At 36.7% G+C, this 20563-nt stretch overlaps 1 protein-coding gene across 1 annotated transcript in view; it reads left to right on the forward strand.

Annotated features, from left to right (window-relative positions):
- Window positions 1-20563, forward strand: part of LOC122402694 — a 71660-nt gene that overhangs the window by 48817 nt on the left and 2280 nt on the right. The window contains exons 4-6 of the mRNA XM_043405703.1: window positions 1759-1931; window positions 15336-16300; window positions 16590-19280. Of these exons, the coding sequence (XP_043261638.1) occupies window positions 1759-1931; window positions 15336-16300; window positions 16590-19280 (3829 nt within the window). The remainder of the gene's footprint in view (window positions 1-1758; window positions 1932-15335; window positions 16301-16589; window positions 19281-20563) is intronic.

The following is a 20563-nucleotide window of genomic DNA, read 5'->3' on the forward strand; positions in this document are numbered from 1 at the left end:
CGCACAATATTTTTCGTGGGACACCTATTATCACGTGTGCATATTTTCTTGGATAATTCGTAAGATTTTACCATGTATAAATAACTTAAAAATGAACATGTTAGAATTCTTTAATAAAAATTATAATCGATCCATTGTAGAATCCAGATCTTCTTCACTTTCGAACACTTTCATTTCGATGATACACTTTTTGGAAAAGAGTTTTGAAATTACTTTTCGTTGCATCTAATATCTAATAAATCGAAGTTTTTAATTGCACAATATTTTTCGTGGGACACCTTAATATTAATCTATTGTAGCAGAGGTTACAGAGTTTAAACAACCAACGACACATACGTTTTAAGGTTACGTTTATTTACATATAACATGGATCATTTTCGTACACAATGCGTTCGGCTATATAGAAAAACAAAAGACTACGCGCACGCCTGCCAAGGAAGGAAAAAGGAAATCCCTCCAAACACATGCATGTTTGCCAACATTCCCAACATCTATTATCACGTGTGCATATTTTCTTGGATAATTCATCAAATTTTTTACTGTCAGAAAATTTTATTTTTGAAATAAACTTTCGATTATTGTTTCAAATAAAATTGTAATGTTCTAACAAAACTAGACCATAAAAAGCTAGTTTAAAAAAGAAAGCATTTTCAAGCTCGTAAAACTTATTTAGTATATATAGATAACAGAGTGTTACTATTAATTTAAAATGAAAAAGAGTTGGGAAGAAGAGTCGTTAGTGTTGGTTGTTGGTAAAGACTCGTAGTTTCTCTAATTGATACTACTTCCAGTGCCTGATACAGCCACAGATATTGTTCCCGCGCAGCAATTTACACATACATAACACGCAATCTTTTACTGCGCGAATTGCGATTTGATTTATCGGCGTGTACATGCATTGTCGACAAGTCCTTATTGTCATAGATTTTACAAGACTCACATAACTCACGCATGACTTATATACTTCCTCGTTGCCGATGCGTTATAAACTCTTATAAAGAAACTACGAACACCATTTTTCATCGCGTTAATTTTTTTTTTCCCTGAATCGTTTGACTCGTGAGGTTGTTAGCGTTTTTTATTAGATAGAAAGTTGGAATAATTATGTAAGTTACAATAATTGTATACTCGGTTCGAGCAATTCGCGCATCGTGTGTGATTGATTATAGTGTGCAAAACCTGGCTAACGCGACGTTGATTCATGCATTCCGTCAACTGTTTTCACGCAATGCAAATAACAGTTAAATTCTTTGATGCACCGAGAAATTAGTTTCAGAGTTATCTTCGTTTTCATTCATTCTTATAATTACTGCACTTTTTCCTTTTCGATAGAACGATCTTTGAAACTATTTCTGGTAGCCACTTTTTTTTTTTTTTAATTTTTTTATAAATTTTTTAAACAAATTTTTTTAAAAATTTCTGTTTAAGAGTATAAATTATTGTGTAATTTTGCGGTCAGAGATTAAACAGCGACTGTAAATTAATAATCGTAAATGTCCTATTTGTTCCATACCTTTCACCATTTTATTTTAGAAGCAAGTTCGAAAAATAAGGTTCGCAAAAGTGCAAAATAATTCCAAATATTTTCGAAGATTTTTAGGAAATTGAATTGAAAAAAAATAGATTTTTCTAAGATTCCAGAGTGGAAAGTTGCCTCAAATAATTTTTCGCGTATATAGTGTGAGAGTAAACGAGCAAATTGAAGAAAATAAATAAGAGAAATTTTCACCAGTTTGGTTGCTTTTCTTTTTATTTCAGGTTTCAAGAGAGGACGGAAGCCAAAGATGCTCCCTGTAGAGTGAAACCGCAAAGACCATGTCCACCGAGCAAATATAGAACGCCTTCCGGTACATGCAACAACGTCAGGCATCCTGTTTGGGGTTCACGCGGTGTCCCCTTCTTGAAATTGTTGCCCCCAGCGTACGCAGACGGTAAATATACATTTGTTTCTCCTTTACGAACTTTAAAATTCAGGCGTTTCAGCTTGACGATCTTGTTTGATCGATCATCGTCGCGTGCAAGACAAATAAAACGAAAAGTTGGACATTTTATTTAACACGTTGACCGCCAGACTAAACCCCTCAAATTGTCTACGAATCCTATCAAGATTTATTTTCTTTAAGATCTAATCTTGAGAAATAATTTTTTCAGCTCATCAGTGTAAATTCATGTCACCCACATATGCATGTTTGCCAACATTCCCAACACAGTGCTCCATAGGAACGTTAACGTACTCTTTCGCGAATTGCAATCGTTTCTTTCTATTAATTTCATTTACGAAATATTTCTTACGAGCTACTCTGCCGTGATATCCTCTATCCCGTAAAAAATTACGCGCTGTGCTACTGCATACATTAATGTCCAGATCATTTTTAAGTTCAGCTGTGATTTTCACCGCACTTATCTTTGGATTTTGCATTATTTTTCGAATTATCCATCGGCCGGTATATTCGTTTATTATTCGTTTACGTCCGTTTCTTGGATTAGTTTTTACAGTTTTTCGATCGTCATATCTGTCGATGATTCCTTGAATCGTGGACCTCGGTCTGTTTAAAACTTTAGAAAACTCACAAGGAACCATCGCGAACGGTCCGGCTTCGATTTTGATGAAACTTTGTACACTTATAAAGCAGCCAAAAATAATCGACACGTATTTTTTTTTAGCTGCGGTAACTCGAGTTTAAGGGGTGAAACCACCCCTTGAAGTTTTTGCTCGAAACGGCTATCTCGAAAACGGAAAGAGATACAAAAAAATTGTTAATGGGCGAGGTTGATGGTTTCTTATGTACAATAATATGGTGTTAAAAAATTAAAAAAAATACAATTTGTTTATAACAAAAAAAAATTTATTAACTTAATTTTTCATTTTATTGAAATTTTCATAATGACAAAAAATGACGAGCATTTTATTCCAAATCCATTGGTATGCAATTTTTTAAAATTGCCTCCTACAGTTTTGCCGATTTTGATGATTTACATCTTGCGCGCACATCCATTATGGTAGTAGCCGTTCTAACTTTGATTTTAATGAAGCATTGTAGGCTTGCACTAAATTATACAGTAACAAGTAACAAGTAACAATAACAGTAACAAGTTTCTTAACAGCAATGAAAAGATTTTTTTTTATGCCCACCTATGACATTGTGGCAAAGGGGGAGCGATTTATAAATTATAAATACATACAGTGTGTATACCAGGAGATAAAGATACACTTACTATTCTCATGATGTACTTGCTTTAAAATACAAATTGAATAAATAAATATTGTCATTTCTGCGGCTCGCCTATCATGCAGTTTACGCACGTTATCTAAATCTTCACTGTTGTGAAAGCATTCTGTGTAATTTGTATAATAAAAATACGTGTCAAATGAGATTAGTACGTGCATCTGTATCTCTGTTGTTATTAACATTCTTTAAAATCGAGACTGTTTTTGTAATAAACATGATAAAATGGGTATATTGAAATGGAGTTTGTATTATACCTTTTGATAACGTGACATATCGTAAAGTTAATTAAATTGATTGCCCTTGTCATGTGAAAATAATATTTGTTGGTAGATAAGTGGGAGAACTTGGATATATATATATATATATATTGCAATTAGCTCTTTATAAGCGTGTAGAACATTGTTGGTTATCCATACAGCCGAGGTGCCGATTCTGGGCATTTAAACGTTGCACTTATCCAGCCAATCTTTTCTTGCATATATCCAGCTTTTACTGTATTCGGAAAGATGGTAAATATTAATCCTATTAATGTAATAACTTTACTGTCTGCTGCGTTTGTTGAGTGGAAGCAGGGACCCACGCCAATTAATAGCGCAGAAGAAAATTTAAGGGATGTATTATTCGATTTAATTGTAAGAAGTGTCGAAGACACGGCATTCCTGGTTGAACATGAAACGTGTGTTGAAATGGACGGGACGCCTATCGACCAAGAAAATCAGGATGCTGATTTGAACTGGTTGTGGGTAGATGAAGAGGAGGAAAATAGGACACCGAATATTCCAAACATATACGAACAAGACGTTGTATGTCATTCGAATAAGGAATACATCCCATTCGAATATAAAAGGAAAGCTGTGGCGTACTGGAACAGCGGGAAGTCGAAGCGATTAAAATTAGACACCGTACGTTCCAAATTCCGTCACGTGAAATCCGAAAGAATGCTTCGTAAATGGGCTTTACAAGTTGAACAGGGTGGCACAAAAAAGGAAAAGATAAAACGTATTGCAGAGTATACATTTAATAAATTTATGGAAGCTCGGCAGTTAAGAGTAATTGTGCATGAAGTAGATCTACGGCGATGGGCTTTACAAGCGAGGGACATAGAAAATTTACAAACATTTAAAGCCGGATATACTTGGCTATATACTTTTAAAAAGATGTTTAGATTAGTGTCCAGAAAAATTACCAGATTTGTAACCACAAATATGATAAATCGAGAAGACGATATTCATTTGCAATGCAGCGCATTCGTGAATGAAGTAAAATCATATATAGCCCGAAATGAACCACACAATGTTTCCAATTCCGATCAAAGTGGTTTTAATTTGGAATTACATTCAGGGCGCACTTTGGCTGAAGAAGGTATAAAAATCGTAGAAGGAGGTGTTCAATCAGTGTCATCCACCACTCATAGTTACACCATCCAGCCAACCATTTCAGCTGATGGACAATTACTGTCACCATTATTTATTGTACTGAAAGAGAGTACAGGACATTTCGGGCCGATTGTGGAACAACATTTATTTCGCCCTGACAATGTATATCTTGTAGCTTCAAAGTCAGGCAAATTAACTACGGACCATTTCAAGACCTGGTTAAGAGAGATTTACTTCGCAAATACTGGGGCCGCAACAGTTCTAATTCTTGATTCCTGGAGTGGTCACTGTAAGAAGACGGTGAACGAAGTTACTCCCGAGGGTAAAAATGTAAAACTTTTTATAATACCAAAAGGTGGAACAAAGTATGTTCAACCACTGGATGTTTACGGTTTCCGCACTTGGAAAAATTTCGTCCGCCGATTTTCCGATATAGTTCTCGTTTTAAATCACGACATTAATCTCCACGCTAGGAATAATATAATTAAACTTCAATCTCTGGTCCACAATCAATTTTCATCGCCAAGGTTCCAAAATTTTATTAAATACTCCTGGTATAAATCCGGATATATAGATGAAAAGCCAAATGCATTCCAGAATCCTGTTGAGTACTGCTATTCTGTTGAAAATGAGCCAACATGTCATATTTGCGGTGTCGTGGCAATAATTAAATGCGCATGGTGTAAGAAATCTTTATGTTTGAAACATTTTTTCGACGAGTACCACTATTGTCGGAACTATATAGAATAATTGTTATACACACTGCATATATTTATAATTTATAAATCGCTCCACCTTTGCCACGATGTCATAGGTGGGCAATAAAAATAATTAATCCTTTCGTTGCTGTTAAGAAACTTGTTACTGTTATTATTACTCGCTACTTATTACTGTATAATTTAGTGCAAGCCTACAGTGCTTCATTAAAATCAAAGTTAGAACGGCTACTACCATAATGAATGTGCGCGCAAGATGTAAATCATCAAAATCTGCAAAACTGTAAGAGGCAATTTTAAAAAATCGCATACCAATGGATTTGGAATAAAATGCTCGTCATTTTTTGTCATTATGAAAATTTCAATAAAATGAAAAATTAAGTTAATAAATTTTTTTTTGTTATAAACAAATTGTATTTTTTTAAATTTTTTAACACCATGTTATTGTACATAAGAAACCATTAACCTCGCCCATTAACAATTTTTTTGTATCTCTTTCCGTTTTCGAGATAGCCGTTTCGAGCCAAAACTTCAAGGGGTGGTTTCACCCCTTAAACTCGAGTTACCGCAGCTAAAAAAAAATACGTGTCGATTATTTTTGGCTGCTTTATAAGTGTACAAAGTTTCATCAAAAACGAAGACGGACCGTTCGCGATGGTTCCTTGTCAGTGTTTTACACTTATTATGTAAAATAACAATTTTCCTTTCTTCTTCAGAGGTTTCCTTGCGTTTTCGTCCCATTTTATTAATAATTTCGTTGATAATACTTAGGATACTACTTATACCGACAGCGTCTCCAGACATACTGATGCTAAGTATGTTTACATATCATGGATTATCTTGTAATCGTTCTATGTGGAATGTTACGAATCAAAGACTGTACGAATACTTATTACGCGTATATTTTAGGTCAATTTCTGGAAATTTGTTAATATTTTCATAATAAATATAAATAAATAATTTGTTGTTAATGAGATTTGTTCCAGAGATTTCTAAGAATATGTATGCATGTTTTTGTTAACATACTTTTGTAATAAACAAAGTTCTGCAAAGTTTTTGTTCAAATTGACTAGGGTACGAATACTTTTTATACTCACTGTATGTCAATTATTTTACTAATGTATTTTTTTTTTTTTTATTATTAATTAGCTTCTTGAAACTCTCGTAAGAGTTATATAGCTATACATGAGTATTACGGTAGAGCAGTATATCCTAATTTTCAGTATCCCAAATATTATGATACCCCCGTTAGTACAACAATCAGCCACGTTTTGAAAAAGTATAATATAAATGCATACGTATATCGAATAATAAAAATAAAAAGTTAATACAACATCCTTGCTCCCCTCCAAGTTGAGAAACATTGATCTAAAATAATCAAACTTTAATGTTGAACGTTGTTAATAAAATACAAGAATTATGAATGGTCAACCACGTTTTGAAAAAGTATAGTATAAATACATGCATATATCGAATAATTTACATTGCTAATAAATTACAATACATATAATACAAATTATTCGATATATCAATACAACATAATTTTCTACTTGAAATCGTAAAATTATGACTTTTACATTACATTCTATAAATCTTTTTGAATATTCCAGCCATTCTGGTTGTTTGAAATTAAAGAACGTAAAAGATTCTTAATTAATATGAGTTTTACTATAACGGATATTAGAATCGAAGGGGAAATGGTCGGTAATTAAAAAAATTACAACACTCAAGTTTAATTATCAATTTTTTCATGGTTTTTTTTTTATTGGACACATGGGGCATGGATGTTTTTCTACGTTCGACCTCGTTGAAATTTATTAAATGACGCGTCGATGCAACTGAGAATATAAAAGCTGTGATGCAATCCTAAACCACGGTTTAACTACAAAGTTCCGATTGGCGCAATATGTGACGATAATTGGGACATTTACCTTACGTGTAAAACCTCAAGGTCCGTGAGGACACGTTTTCTCGTTATCCACTCGAGCTTATATTCTCAGAATTTCTAACAATTATTAGAATTGTTCCGTGGAAGTGAAATTAGGAAAATTCGCAGAAGAAATTTCGATCGAGAATTTAGTAAATTTTATTCGCGAATGACGAATCAAGATTTTCAAAATCAGAAACGAATAAATCTGATCCTTGCTTGTCCCAATTTCTTTTTTCTTCTCTGGACAAAAATAGTGGAAGTTACAAGGGAATCACAAACCCACAGAGTTTCTTTGCCTTGTAATTTATTTTCGAATCAGCATAATCGTTTGGACAATATAATTTTAATTAATTTTATTTATCAATTTATTTTAATTAAATGAGCAAAACTCGACGTCCTCTCAGCGACACACTTTTAATAAGCACGAGGCTTCGTTACAGGCGAAAAGACACGCTGTACGATAGTAGTACGTCAGAAGTACTCTAGATGGCGCGGAAACAAATGGCGCTTCATTTCTAACGCGTACATTTCTTATAACTATATCTACCATATTTTTGTTGTAATTAAATCCTCGAAATTATTCCCAACGATGGTATCCAAAGACTTGGAATAGTTTTGAAAAGTTTAAAGTTGAATTCGTATGGTTCAAGTCAGTGCAAGATTCAATATTTTCGTTCGAGGGATTAATAATTATGAAATAAAGTTTGCCCAACTATCGAGCACGAATAACAAATTTTATTCACGATTAACGAATAACATAAATGTCAGATTTCGTTTACGTTTCGTTTACAAGGACATCCGTAAATTATAGTCTATAAACGAATTTAGGTTAGGGTTAGGAATAAGGGTTAGATTGAAAATGAATTTGAAAATTGAATTCGTCGGTCGCGAATTTTGCCCAACTCTGGTACGCGCTTCCCATATCGAGAATGGAAAGTGAAAATCGGAACGAGCTAGGCACGCGAGCTCAGATCCATTTCGACGAGCGTTGGCATGCCCGGGAGGATTAGAAACGGCGGATTAGCATGCTAGAAGGCGCGCCAACCCGACGAAATAGAGAGTCCCTCCGTGAACATCGATTGCGCCACCGTTCGCGCGAATAATAAACGACTACTCCACCTGCGATCCCGTCCTCTTCCTCCTGTCCTGAAATGTCACTCAAAAATCTCATGCCAATATTTAAAACACCATAACTTTCGAACGGATAGAAGGATTTTAATGTTTCAAAATGCAATCGACGGGTATTTGGGTGAAGAATATGTAAAAATTGCGAGAATATTCGAAAAATTGTTCCTCAACCCCGTAACGTGAGAAAACCCCATAAAAATGGCCCAATTTTTAAACGACTGTAACTCCTGCTATAGTAGTTGTATCTCATTGAAATTTAGTTTACAAGTAGACCTCATGGGTACCTGCAAGAAAGTATTAGACTACTTTTCTATAGGGGGCCAAACAAAATTATGAAAAATCATAGAAAAATCGACCGGGTGCCTTTTTTCGGCGAAATTAAAAAGTTTCAAATCGTTCTTAAAAAATTATTTTCAGTTGTAGGGGTCAATTACAATTATTTTTGGTCAATATACCTACCCCCAAAATCCTACGCACTTTCAAGAATAAAATTCAACACCGAAACTCTTAAAAATCTATCTTTAAAACACCATAACTTTCGAACGGATAGAAGGATTTTAATGTTTCAAAATGCAATCGACGGGTATTTGGGTGAAGAATATGTAAAAATTGCGAGAATATTCGAAAAATTGTTCCTCAACCCCGTAACGTGAGAAAACCCCATAAAAATGGCCCAATTTTTAAACGACTGTAACTCCTGCTATAGTAGTTGTATCTCATTGAAATTTAATCTAGAAGTAGACCTCGTAGGTACCTACAAAAAAGAATTAGACATGTTTTCTGTAGGGGGCCAAACAAAATTATGAAAAATCATAGAAAAATCGACCGGGTGCCTTTTTTCGGCGAAATTAAAAAGTTTCAAATCGTTCTGGAAAAATTATTTTCGGTTGCGGGGATCGATTACAATAATTTTTGGTGAATACACATATCCCCGAAATCCTACCTACTTTCGAGAAAAAAATTCGAGAAGGTGTGAAATTTTCCGACGAAGAAAAAATTTTTCAAATCATTCTAAAAAAATTATTTTTGCTTACAGGGGTCAATTACAGTAATTTTTAATAAATAGACATACCCTCGAAATCTTACGCAGTTTCATGAAAAAAATTCGTGTAGTTGGACAAATTTGATTAATAACTTTTAAAAATAATTTTCTTAATAACTTTTTAACGAAGCCTCAATCAACAAATTGATATTCCTGATTTTCGTCTTATTTTGGTCTCTAGAATCTCTTATTAAAACTTTTCCCCGAGGGTGGTCGAACCACCCAGTATACACGAATTTTTAAAATTAAAACTAAAAATGTAAAATATATATATATATATAAAAAATGATTTTGAACTACATCTATATACAAATAATAATTATACAATTATATAATATACAATACATACAATTATATAAATATATGTATATATATATATACTTTTTTTTTCTTTAAACTATGGAATTGTTGTTAGAAATCTAGATAATACTTTTCATTTGAAATACACTCACGGTAAAAGATCATTTTGATCATGTTTTCGTGAAAATAACGATCGAAGATGCGCTGGTTGTGCGAGTAGCGTCGGGAAGGATTTACGAGCAGAGAGAAGTCTCTATCGTTTACATTTACGGTAATATTTAAATAACGATCGTCCCCATGCTCGTCTGGTTGCGTATCGACTTAATTAGGGACAAGGACGGGACTTGTTAAAATAGTTTTCAACCCGATCGACCCTATTCGATCGAGCAAATATTTTTGTACGATTCGAGGGGGGATCGAGCGTAATCGCGTCGGCATAAATCTTCCGCGGCTCGGTAACTTGCGAGACTGGGTGTACCTGTCGTCGAATCGAAAGATGATGATCGTCGTGTAGGAAGGCAAAGCGACTCATTGTCAGCCTACTTGGACGGTGAGATTCATCGAATACGGATAGCCGTGCGTAACCATGACACAGAATTTTGACACACATTGCACAGTTCCAGGCTGGACCCCCCTTCGTAGTCCTCGTTAACATCTATGAGCCATTTCACGTGGAAATTAGTGGCTTCAATGTTTCGCGAGGAGTAGGCATGAGTTCAATTTTTAAAATATACAAAATGTAATTATTGAACTTTCTAAATAAAGCAAAGTATTGTAGGATTTAACGAAGAGAATTGTATTTGGAACAAATGTACAAATGATATAATTATATACACGAATTTGAAACTCACCGAGCAATCTTTTTACACAAATTAATAATTAGCAACACAAATTAATATCACGTTTGAATTTTTGTCTCGAAAATGCACAGGATTTCGGGGGTATGTCTATTCACCAAAAATGATTGTAACTAACCCCCGCAGCCGAAAATAATTTTTCCAGAACGATTTGAAACTTTTTAATTTCGCCGAAAAAAGGCAACCGGTCGATTTTTCTATGATTTTTCATAATTTTGATTGGCCCCCTACAGAAAAGTAGTCTAATACTTTTTTGTAGGTACCTACGAGGTCTACTTCTAGATTAAATTTCAATGAGATACAACTACTATAGGAGGAGTTACAGTCGTTTAAAAATTGGGCCATTTTTATGGGGTTTTCTCACGTTACGGGGTTGAGGAACAATTTTTCGAATATTCTCGCAATTTTTACATATTCTTCACCCAAATACGCGTCGATTGCATTTCGAAACATTAAAATCCTTCTATCCGTTCGAAAGTTATGATGTTTTAAAGATAGATTTTTAAGATTTTCGTTAATGAATTTTTTTCTCGAAAGTGGGTAGGATTTCGGGGGTATGTCTATTCACCAAAAATAATTGTAACTGACCCTCGCAACCGAAAATAATTTTTCCAGAGCAATTTGAAATGTTTTTTTGTCGTCCAGGTCGATTTTTCTTATAAATTTGTTTTTCGTTTTTAATAAATTTGTTTGATGCCCTACGGAAAAGTTGTCTAATACTTTGTTGCAGGTACCCATGAGCTCTGCTTCAGAAAAAAATTTCAATGAGATTTAATGACGTTTAATTTATTTTCAAATATATTCAAAATGGATGTCTAATTTTTAATTTTTCGTCCCGTTTCGTCGAGGGAAAAATGCATTTGATTTTTATTTACGCAATTCTGACGTATTACTAATTTTATTCGTGCATCTAATCAGTCTCGTTAACATAAAAAATTAATAAAAGCAGAGTGTTCGATAATTTTAAGACTTGCAATTAGCGAAACGTTAAATTTTTATCAAGTATATCTCCCAACGTTTTCATAGTCGTCGGTACTAATTATCAGGACGGAATGTTTGCTTCTTAAAGTGCGTTAAAATTTCATTATTACGTGTATTTGCGTAGTTAGGTTGGTGTCAGTCGTGAAACATCAAAGGTTAAAATTCCTTGTCGCCATATCGTTAAATAGCGTAAAACGACTTTCTACTTTAAACATTATTATTTCGATTGCTGGAACACCTCATTCTAGTTCTTGTTGGAGATAGCGAAATTCATCTTAACTTTCTAGATCAACGGTGTACCGAGTGCTGTCTATTCATCTCTCGATTATGTTTGACATTGAAACTAAAGAACGCTTATTAGAAATCGTAAGCGTTTCAGTCTCTTACAAACGCTGTAGCTGTAATTAAAATACTATAATTACACTTTTATTAGAAAATACAAAGTTGTTTATCAAAATCTTTAGCAATGGAATTACAATAAATTATTTTTACTATTGGAAAACAAATCGAGAATATCAAACTTAAATCGTACAATTTTCCAAAAATTCTTTATTTTTCTTTCCTATTTCTATTTTTTCATTATTAATGATCGTCTAATTTACTCGATCGACATTTAATTTTAATTACAATAAATTATTTTTACTATTGGAAAACAAATCGAGAATATAAAATTTTAATCATACAATTTTCCAAAAATTCTTTATTTTTCTTTCCTATTTCTATTTTTTCATTATTAATGATCGTCTAATTTACTCGATCGACATTTAATTTTAATTACAATAAATTATTTTTACTATTGGAAAACAAATCAAGAATATCAAATTTAAATCGTACAATTTTCCAAAAATTCATTATTTTTTTTCCTATTTCTATTTTTTTCATTATTAGAGATCGTCTAATTTACTCGATCGACATTTAATTTTTACTACAAATCGACATTTAATTTTAATTACAATAAATTATTTTTACTATTGGAAAACAAATCAAGAATATCAAATTTAAATCGTACAATTTTCCAAAAATTCTTTATTTTTCTTTCCTATTTCTATTTTTTTCATTATTAAAGATCGTCTAATTTACTCGATCGACATTTAATTTTAATTACAATAAATTATTTTTACTATTGGAAAACAAATCAAGAATATCAAATTTAAATCGTACAATTTTCCAAAAATTCTTTATTTTTCTTTCCTATTTCTATTTTTTCATTATTAAAGATCGTCTAATTTACTCGATCGACATTTAATTTTGACAGAAATTCCGATTTGTTATGTTAAATAAATAGTTATGGAAATATCTGTAACTCAAAATTTGAAATTGAGGAACATAACCACAAAATTTAGAAAAATCATCGAAATATTTGGAATAAAAATTAACGTACTCGAGGTCGAATATTTTATGCAGAAAATTATAAGCTTGGGAGACAGTAGAATAAGTCAAAGTTTTTTGTGAATTTAAATGTTATACAGGCGAGGTTATAATTCCAAGAATGATCGGAAAAATAAAAAATAGAAGTACTGTTATCATTTCCTTTTCATTGCCAGTAAAAAATAGTAGTCCTTGTAGCAATCGGATAAGGTAGCTTGACATTGTGTAAAGTGAAAGGAGGAGCAATGTCCGTTCTAAGATCAAACCTTTATGCACTTTCTAAGCATTCGCGTAAAAGACTGCAACTGAAAGTATTTGTAACTTGAGAAACAACTGTTTCCAAAAAAAGAGACTCTTTCGTCCTCAAATTTGTAAAATAAGCACTCAAAGTTTGGCTACTTTAATGTAAAAAAAAATGTTTATACAGGGTGTTCGGCCACCTCTAGCAAAAATTTTAATGAGCGATAGTAGAGGCCAAAATAAGACAAAAATCAAGAATGCTAATTTGTTGGTGGAAGCTTCGTTAAAAAGTTATTAACGTTTAAAGTGCCGCTCTTACTGAATTTTTTTCTCGAAAATGCGCAAGATTTCGGGGGTATGTCTATTCACCAAAAATGACTGTAATTGAACCCTACAACCGAAAATAATTTTTCCACAACGATTTGCAATTTTTTAATTTTCTCGAATAATTTCACACCTTCTCTATTTTTTTTCTCGAAAGTGGGCAGGATTTCGTGGGTATGTCTAATGACAAAAACTGATTGTAATTGACCCCCGCGACCGAAAATAATTTTTCCACAACGATTTGCAATTTTTTTTCTCCGTTGAAAAATTTAGCCACCTAATTGGATTTTCAGTAAGGAATTTTTTTCTCGAAAGTGCGTACGATTTCGGAGGTATGTGTAATGATAAAAAATGATTGTAATTGATCCCCGCAACCGAAAATAATTTTTTTATAACGATTTGAAAAATTTCTTTTCGCCGAAAAATTTCAGCACCTACTCGATTTTTTTTCTCGAAAGTAGATAGGATTTCGGAGGTATGTGTACTCACCAAAAATGATTGTAGTTGACCCCCCGCAACCGAAAATAATTTTTCCAGAACGATTTGAAATTTTTGAATTTAATTGTTAATAACTTTTTAACGAAGCTTCCATCAACAAATTAGTATTCTTGATTTTCGTCTTATTTTGGCCTCTACTATCGCTCATTTAAATTTTTGCTAGAGGTGGCCGAACACCCTGTATACATAGTATTATATTTCGTATTGTTGAGATAAAAAGTTTTGCAATATTTAAAAATGTATTCTTTCTAAATCAGTTTCTAGTTGCACCCCTTAGTTTGTCGAAATTGCTATATGACATTTTTTTTTTTATATGTAAAAGCACTGAGACATTGTGTAATTCCAACAAAAATAAAGTTATTAAATTAAATAGAATATATAAAGATAAATATTGAGAATCAAAAAATTCAAATACTTGTAAAATATAAATCCAAATTAAGGAACAAAGTGAAGACCATTTATGTTTGTTTACACTGTAAACGTTTTGATAAATGAATATTCAGTTAAAATAAGAACTAATTATTAAATATTAGAAAATTAAGAAATTACTGTGGTCAATGTTGATTAATTTCTATGTGAAAATGATATAATATTTTAAAACTTACAGTTGAGTTAATGTTTTATTGATTTAATTAACATCGTATCAAAATACTCACTTTTAGTATTTTCATATTAATATAATAAAAATACAACATGAATATGAACTAAAAATAGTATATTTTAACCAGTGGAAAATGTTCTTTTTTTTTTTTGAGCATTTTAGGTCACATGCACCTTGTTGGTTATTAGTAGACTGCGGATGTTCATGCATTTATGGGGAATTTTAATTCTCAAGAAACTACAGAATGCACTTAATATGCAAAAATATAAGAAATACTTAAAGTAAGATACGAATTATTATATTTAAGGGTTGAGACAATCATCTACAAAGCTCCCATTTTATTAATTCTATTAATAAAAATATGAATTTGCATAAAGATCCGCAGTCTAGTTATTAGTGACCACAATTGGGTTACCTAGTGGAACTTATCATATTTAGAGCAATTGATATACTTTAATGTCTTCTAATAAGTTTAAAACATTTTTGCATGAGTCTATTTCTCGTAGATATCTCGTGAATTTTGTAGCTTATGTTAAAAAGGAAAACTCAATATCATTACGAATCTCTAGCCCCGACAATAGAAACATATCTATCGAAGCTTCTCTCATGAAAACCATTTTGAAAGATAAGGTATCGAGAAAAATGCATTTAAAAAATGTATTCTGTTTCTTATAAAACTGTTCCGCCTGTAATGAACAACAAAAATATTTGTATACGAGTGAAAAAAGACTGTTTAATTGTCAGGTATAACGACACCTCGGCAGTCGGTGAGGAACCACGTGCTACCAACGCCAACGAAAGTGGTGACAATGGTGATGGAGCGGCTGGAACCCGTACCAGAGGCGCACGAGGGTTTGACGAGCTTTTCCGGTCTGTGGTCGGAGCTGATTCTGAACGACATCGCCGCCACGATCCATCCGACGGACCGACCGGAACTGTCCTGCTGCTCGGGAAAAGCGAGACACCCCGAGTGTTACGAGATCCGCGACGAGGAGGGGGGATGCAGGAAGTACTGGCGATCGGTGCCGAGTTTGACGGCGCACAACTGCAACTTCGAGACCAGGGAACAGATGAACGGCGCGTCCGCGTACTTGGACGGCTCCCACATTTACGGGATCACCGACGAGAAGCTGCATCAGCTACGAACGTACAGCCAAGGGAAAGTGGACGTGACTGCATGCGACATCTGCAACAGCACCGACGACAGAGCCCTCGGCACTATTTACGCCGCTTTCTTGAACGAGCACAATCGCATCGCTGGGAAGCTGGCCGAGGCGAACGTGCATTGGGACGAGAACAAACTGTTCCTCGAAGCTCGTCGACTGGTAGTGGCTCAAATCCAACACGTCACCCTCAACGAATACGTGCCCAGTATTCTTGGAGAAAGTGCTCGAACGGATTCCGAATTAATGCCCGTTGCCAGTGGCTTTTATAACGGTTATTCCTCCTCGAACGTCGGTGGCACTTACGATGCTGTCGCGTTGACGGCTCTCCGCGCTCTGACGTCGCTCCGCAGGCGCGGGATCAACGACGCCGCCAGCCTGGAGGACCACGTGATCGCGTCGGCCAATCACGTACGCCTCGACCTCAGCCACTCCGGCTACGAGCCTCAGTTGGACGCGAACGCTCATTTTGTTCACGTGGGCCGCGACCATGGGATACCTGGCTACGTCAAATTCGTCGAGGATTGTTCTGGAAATAATATTACGGTAAATTCTCGTGCTTTTTAACTAGAAATTCCTTTCCATACCTGTTGCACACGCAAGCTAAAATTATTTAAGGCACTTAAAGAAGGTGGATTTGCATTTCTATGCTTATACGTAACATAAACTGTAGACCAGACATTTTCTACTATAATGTAAAGGGACTATTGGTGCAATATGGACGATTTTTAATTTTAATTTACCAAACGTACCCACTGAAAACATTTAATATTCCGAAATATTTTATTAGAATAAAATAATTCGAAATGAAATGTGTTTTCGTTTAATTTCACAGATCCGGAAGTTCAGCGATTTGGAACGTTTCATGCGACCGGTTCACGCGAGACTGTTGGAATCGGTTTACTCTGGGGTGGAAGACGTAGATCTGCTTCTCGGTGGGATTCTGGAAGTCCCAACAAACGGTGCAGCAGTGGGTCCAACGTTCGAATGTCTACTGAAGAGACAATTCATCAAGATTCGAAACTCTGATCGATTCTGGTACGAAAACGATCTACCCCCGTCTGGGCTGACCTCGACGCAGCTAGGTGAAATAAAGAAAGTGTCCCTGGCTGGTATCCTGTGCACCAACACGAAGATCGACAGAATTCAGCCGAAAACGTTCATCCAACAGGATCCGTATCTGAACGCGAGGATCAGCTGCGATCAGCACAGCGTTCTCGATGTGACTCCGTGGAGGGAGGAGCCCCTACCAGAGCCAGTGATAAAAGAAAAAGTCACCAGCAAGACTGTAGTTCCGGAATTGGTGCCTGAGCTGAATCCCAGCCTCCTGGCGGCTGCTGTGAAGAAGGCAGAGGCGGATTTGATCGAAAGAAAACAATTGGAATACAATTCATGGCTGGAGCAGAAGATAGCAGACCCTAAATCGCCCGTAGGCACGGCTGCCAGTTTCTCGAAAGCCAACAGAGACGCTCTGTTACTGGCTAATTCCTCGATCATGTACGAGCTGGCCACCAATGAGATCCTGAACGGTGTGCATGGCCTGAAACGCAGAAAACGACAGGTTTTCGACACCACGGATAACATTTTGGGGTTCCCCAACAATGACTTTTCAGATTTATTGCAAAATGTCGATATATCCGGGTTCCTCTCGCAGAAGAAAGCAACGAATCACGAGGAGGTCGAATGCTCGACTGACGACAGCCCCTGCGATCCCACCACCCCTTACAGGACCCTATCCGGTCACTGCAACAATCTTCGTAATCCCAGTCTTGGTAAATCGTTGACCACGTTCGCCAGGTTGCTTCCGCCTGTGTACGAGGACGGAGTGTCGAAACCAAGGCTCACGGCGATCTCGGGGATACCTCTACCGAACCCCAGAGTGGTGTCCACGGTGATCCATCCGGACATATCTCACCTGAGCAACCGTTATTCGTTGATGCTGATGCAATATGCACAGTTCTTGGATCACGATCTGACTATGACACCGATCCACAAAGGGTTCGCGGAGTCGATACCGAGTTGTCGTCCCTGCGACTCGCCCAGAACGGTTCATCCGGAGTGCAATCCGTTTCCAGTGCCACCTGGCGACCACTACTATCCCACGGTGAACGTGTCCTCTGGCGCACGGATGTGCTTCCCCTCGATGAGATCGCTGCCAGGTCAACAGCACTTGGGTCCACGCGAACAGATCAACCAGAACACTGGCTTTCTCGACGCTTCTGTCATCTACGGGGAGAACACTTGCATTTGCAACGTTCTGCGCGGCTTGAACGGCCGCATGAACGTCACTCAGAGCCCCCACCGTGGATCGAAAGACCTGCTGCCCCAATCGCCCACTCATCCGGAGTGCAAAGCGAAGTCTGGTTACTGCTTCATCGGGGGAGACGGTCGCGCGTCCGAGCAGCCAGCCTTAACCGTGATGCACACCTTCTGGATACGCGAGCACAACAGAATCGTCGAGGGCATGAGGCAGGTGAATCCCCACTGGGACGGGGAGAAACTGTTCCAGCAATCTCGACGTATCGTAGGCGCGTTGCTGCAGCACATCACCTACAACGAATTCCTGCCGAGAATCCTTGGATGGAACGCCGTCACTCTGTACGGTTTGAAGCTACTGCCTCAGGGGTACTACAAGGAGTACTCGCCTACCTGCAATCCGAGCGTGCTCACCGAGTTCGCGACAGCCGCGTATAGAATTGGTCACTCGCTACTCAGGCCCCACCTGCCGAGAATGGATCGCAATTACCAGAACGTCGAGCCACCCATTTTGTTGCGCGACGGATTCTTCGATCCTGACGCGCTCTACCAGCGAGGAATGCTCGACGAAATGATTCGGGGATTGGTCGCCACTCCCATGGAATCGCTGGATCAGTTCATCACCGGAGAGGTGACCAATCATCTTTTCGAGATTCGAGGAATCCCCTACTCCGGGATCGACTTGATAGCGTTGAACGTTCATCGCGCCAGGGACCACGGAATACCCTCATACAACAACTACAGAGCACTTTGCAACCTGAAGAGGGCCACCACCTTCGAGGACTTGTCCAGAGAGATGGCGCCGGAGGTTATCGCGCGTATGAAACGTATTTACAACTCTGTCGACGATATAGACCTGTTTCCCGGCGGACTGTGCGAGAGACCGCTTCAAGGGGGACTCGTGGGACCCACGTTCGCTTGTATAATTGCTATACAGTTCAGACAAGCGAGGAAATGCGATCGTTTCTGGTACGAGACCGACGACCCCAACATTCGGTTCACCGAGCATCAGCTGGCGGAGATTCGTAAAGCTACCTTGTCGAAAATTATGTGCGACAGCATGGACGAGCACAACGAAATGCAGAGAGCAGCGTTCGATCTGCCCAGCAATTTCTTGAACCCCCGCGTCCCTTGCAGCTCTATGCCGCAACTGGATCTCTCCGCTTGGAGGGAGACGAGGCACGGCTGCCAGATCGGTGGTAGAAACGTTGCTTTAGGGGAATCTGGTTTCCCCACACCTTGTACTAGTTGCGTTTGTACAGTCGAAGGTGTAAGTATTTATTTACTGTCCATTATTCTGCAAGTGATGATGCTTAAAATGATCCCCCAGACGTGATTTCTACTAGGAAAAAATTGATTTGAAATGCAACATTCTTAGTAAATAACATTTTTTTTAATATTTTTGCAGAGTTAATAAGCTGCCTTGACTTTTTACTGTCAACTGGAGAACCTCTCAAGTTGAAAGGGATTGAAAAGGTTAGATCTAGGAATTTTCTAGATTTGGGGATTCCCCCTAGGGAAAGGGAAAAGGTTAAATCTAGGAATTTCCTAGAATTTTTCTTGATTTAACCTTTGCCTAGATTGGGGGATTCCCCCCAGGAATTTCCTTGATTTAACCTTTTTCTACGTTGGGGGATTCCTCCAAGGAATTTCATTGATTTAACCTTTTCCTACGTTGGGGGATTCCCTCTAGGAATTTCCTTGATTTAACCTTTTCCTACATTAGGGGATTTCCCCTAGAAATTTCCTTGATTTAACCTTTTTAGATTAGGGAGATTCCCCCTAGGAATATTCTTGATTTAACCTTTTCCTAGATTGGGGGATTCCCCCTAGGAATTTCCTTTATTTAACCTTTTTCTACGTTGGGACATACCCCCTAGAAAGTTCCTTGATTTAACCTTTTTCTACGTTGGAGGATTTCCCCTAGAATTTTCCTTGATTTAACATTTTTCTACGTTGGGGAATTCCCCCTAGGAATTTCCTTTAACCTTTTCCTAGATTGGGAGATTTCCCCTATGAATTTTCTTGATTTAAACTTTTTTTACGTTGGGAGATTTCCCCTAGGAATTTTCTTGATTTAACCTTTTTCTACGTTGGGAAATACCCCCTAGGAAGTTCCTTGATTTAACCTTTTTCTACGTTGGAGGATTCCCCCTAGAAATTCCCTTGATTTAACCTTTTTCTACATTGGGGGATTCCCCCTAGGAATTCCTTTGATTTAACCTTTTCCTAGATTGGGGAATTCCCCCTAGGAATTTCCTTGATTTAACCCTTTCCTAGATTGGGGGATTTCCCCTGGAAATTTCCTTGATTTAACCTTTTTCTACGTTGGGGAATTCCCCCTAGGAATTTCTTTGATTTAACCTTTTCCTAGATTGAGGGATTCCCCCTAGGAATTTCCGTGATTTAACCTTTTCCTAGATTGGGGGGTTTCTTGTAGAGAAAGGGAAAAGGTTAAATCTAGTAATTTCCTAGAATTTTCCTTGATTTAACCTTTTTCTACGTTGGGGAATTTCTCCTAGGAATTCCCCCTTGATTTAACCTCGTACTAGA

The sequence above is a fragment of the Colletes gigas genome, unplaced genomic scaffold, assembly GCF_013123115.1.
Source record: "Colletes gigas isolate AHSC1104 unplaced genomic scaffold, ASM1312311v1 Colletes_gigas_Sc00038, whole genome shotgun sequence".
In the NCBI taxonomy this organism is placed as follows: Eukaryota; Metazoa; Arthropoda; class Insecta; order Hymenoptera; family Colletidae; genus Colletes; species Colletes gigas.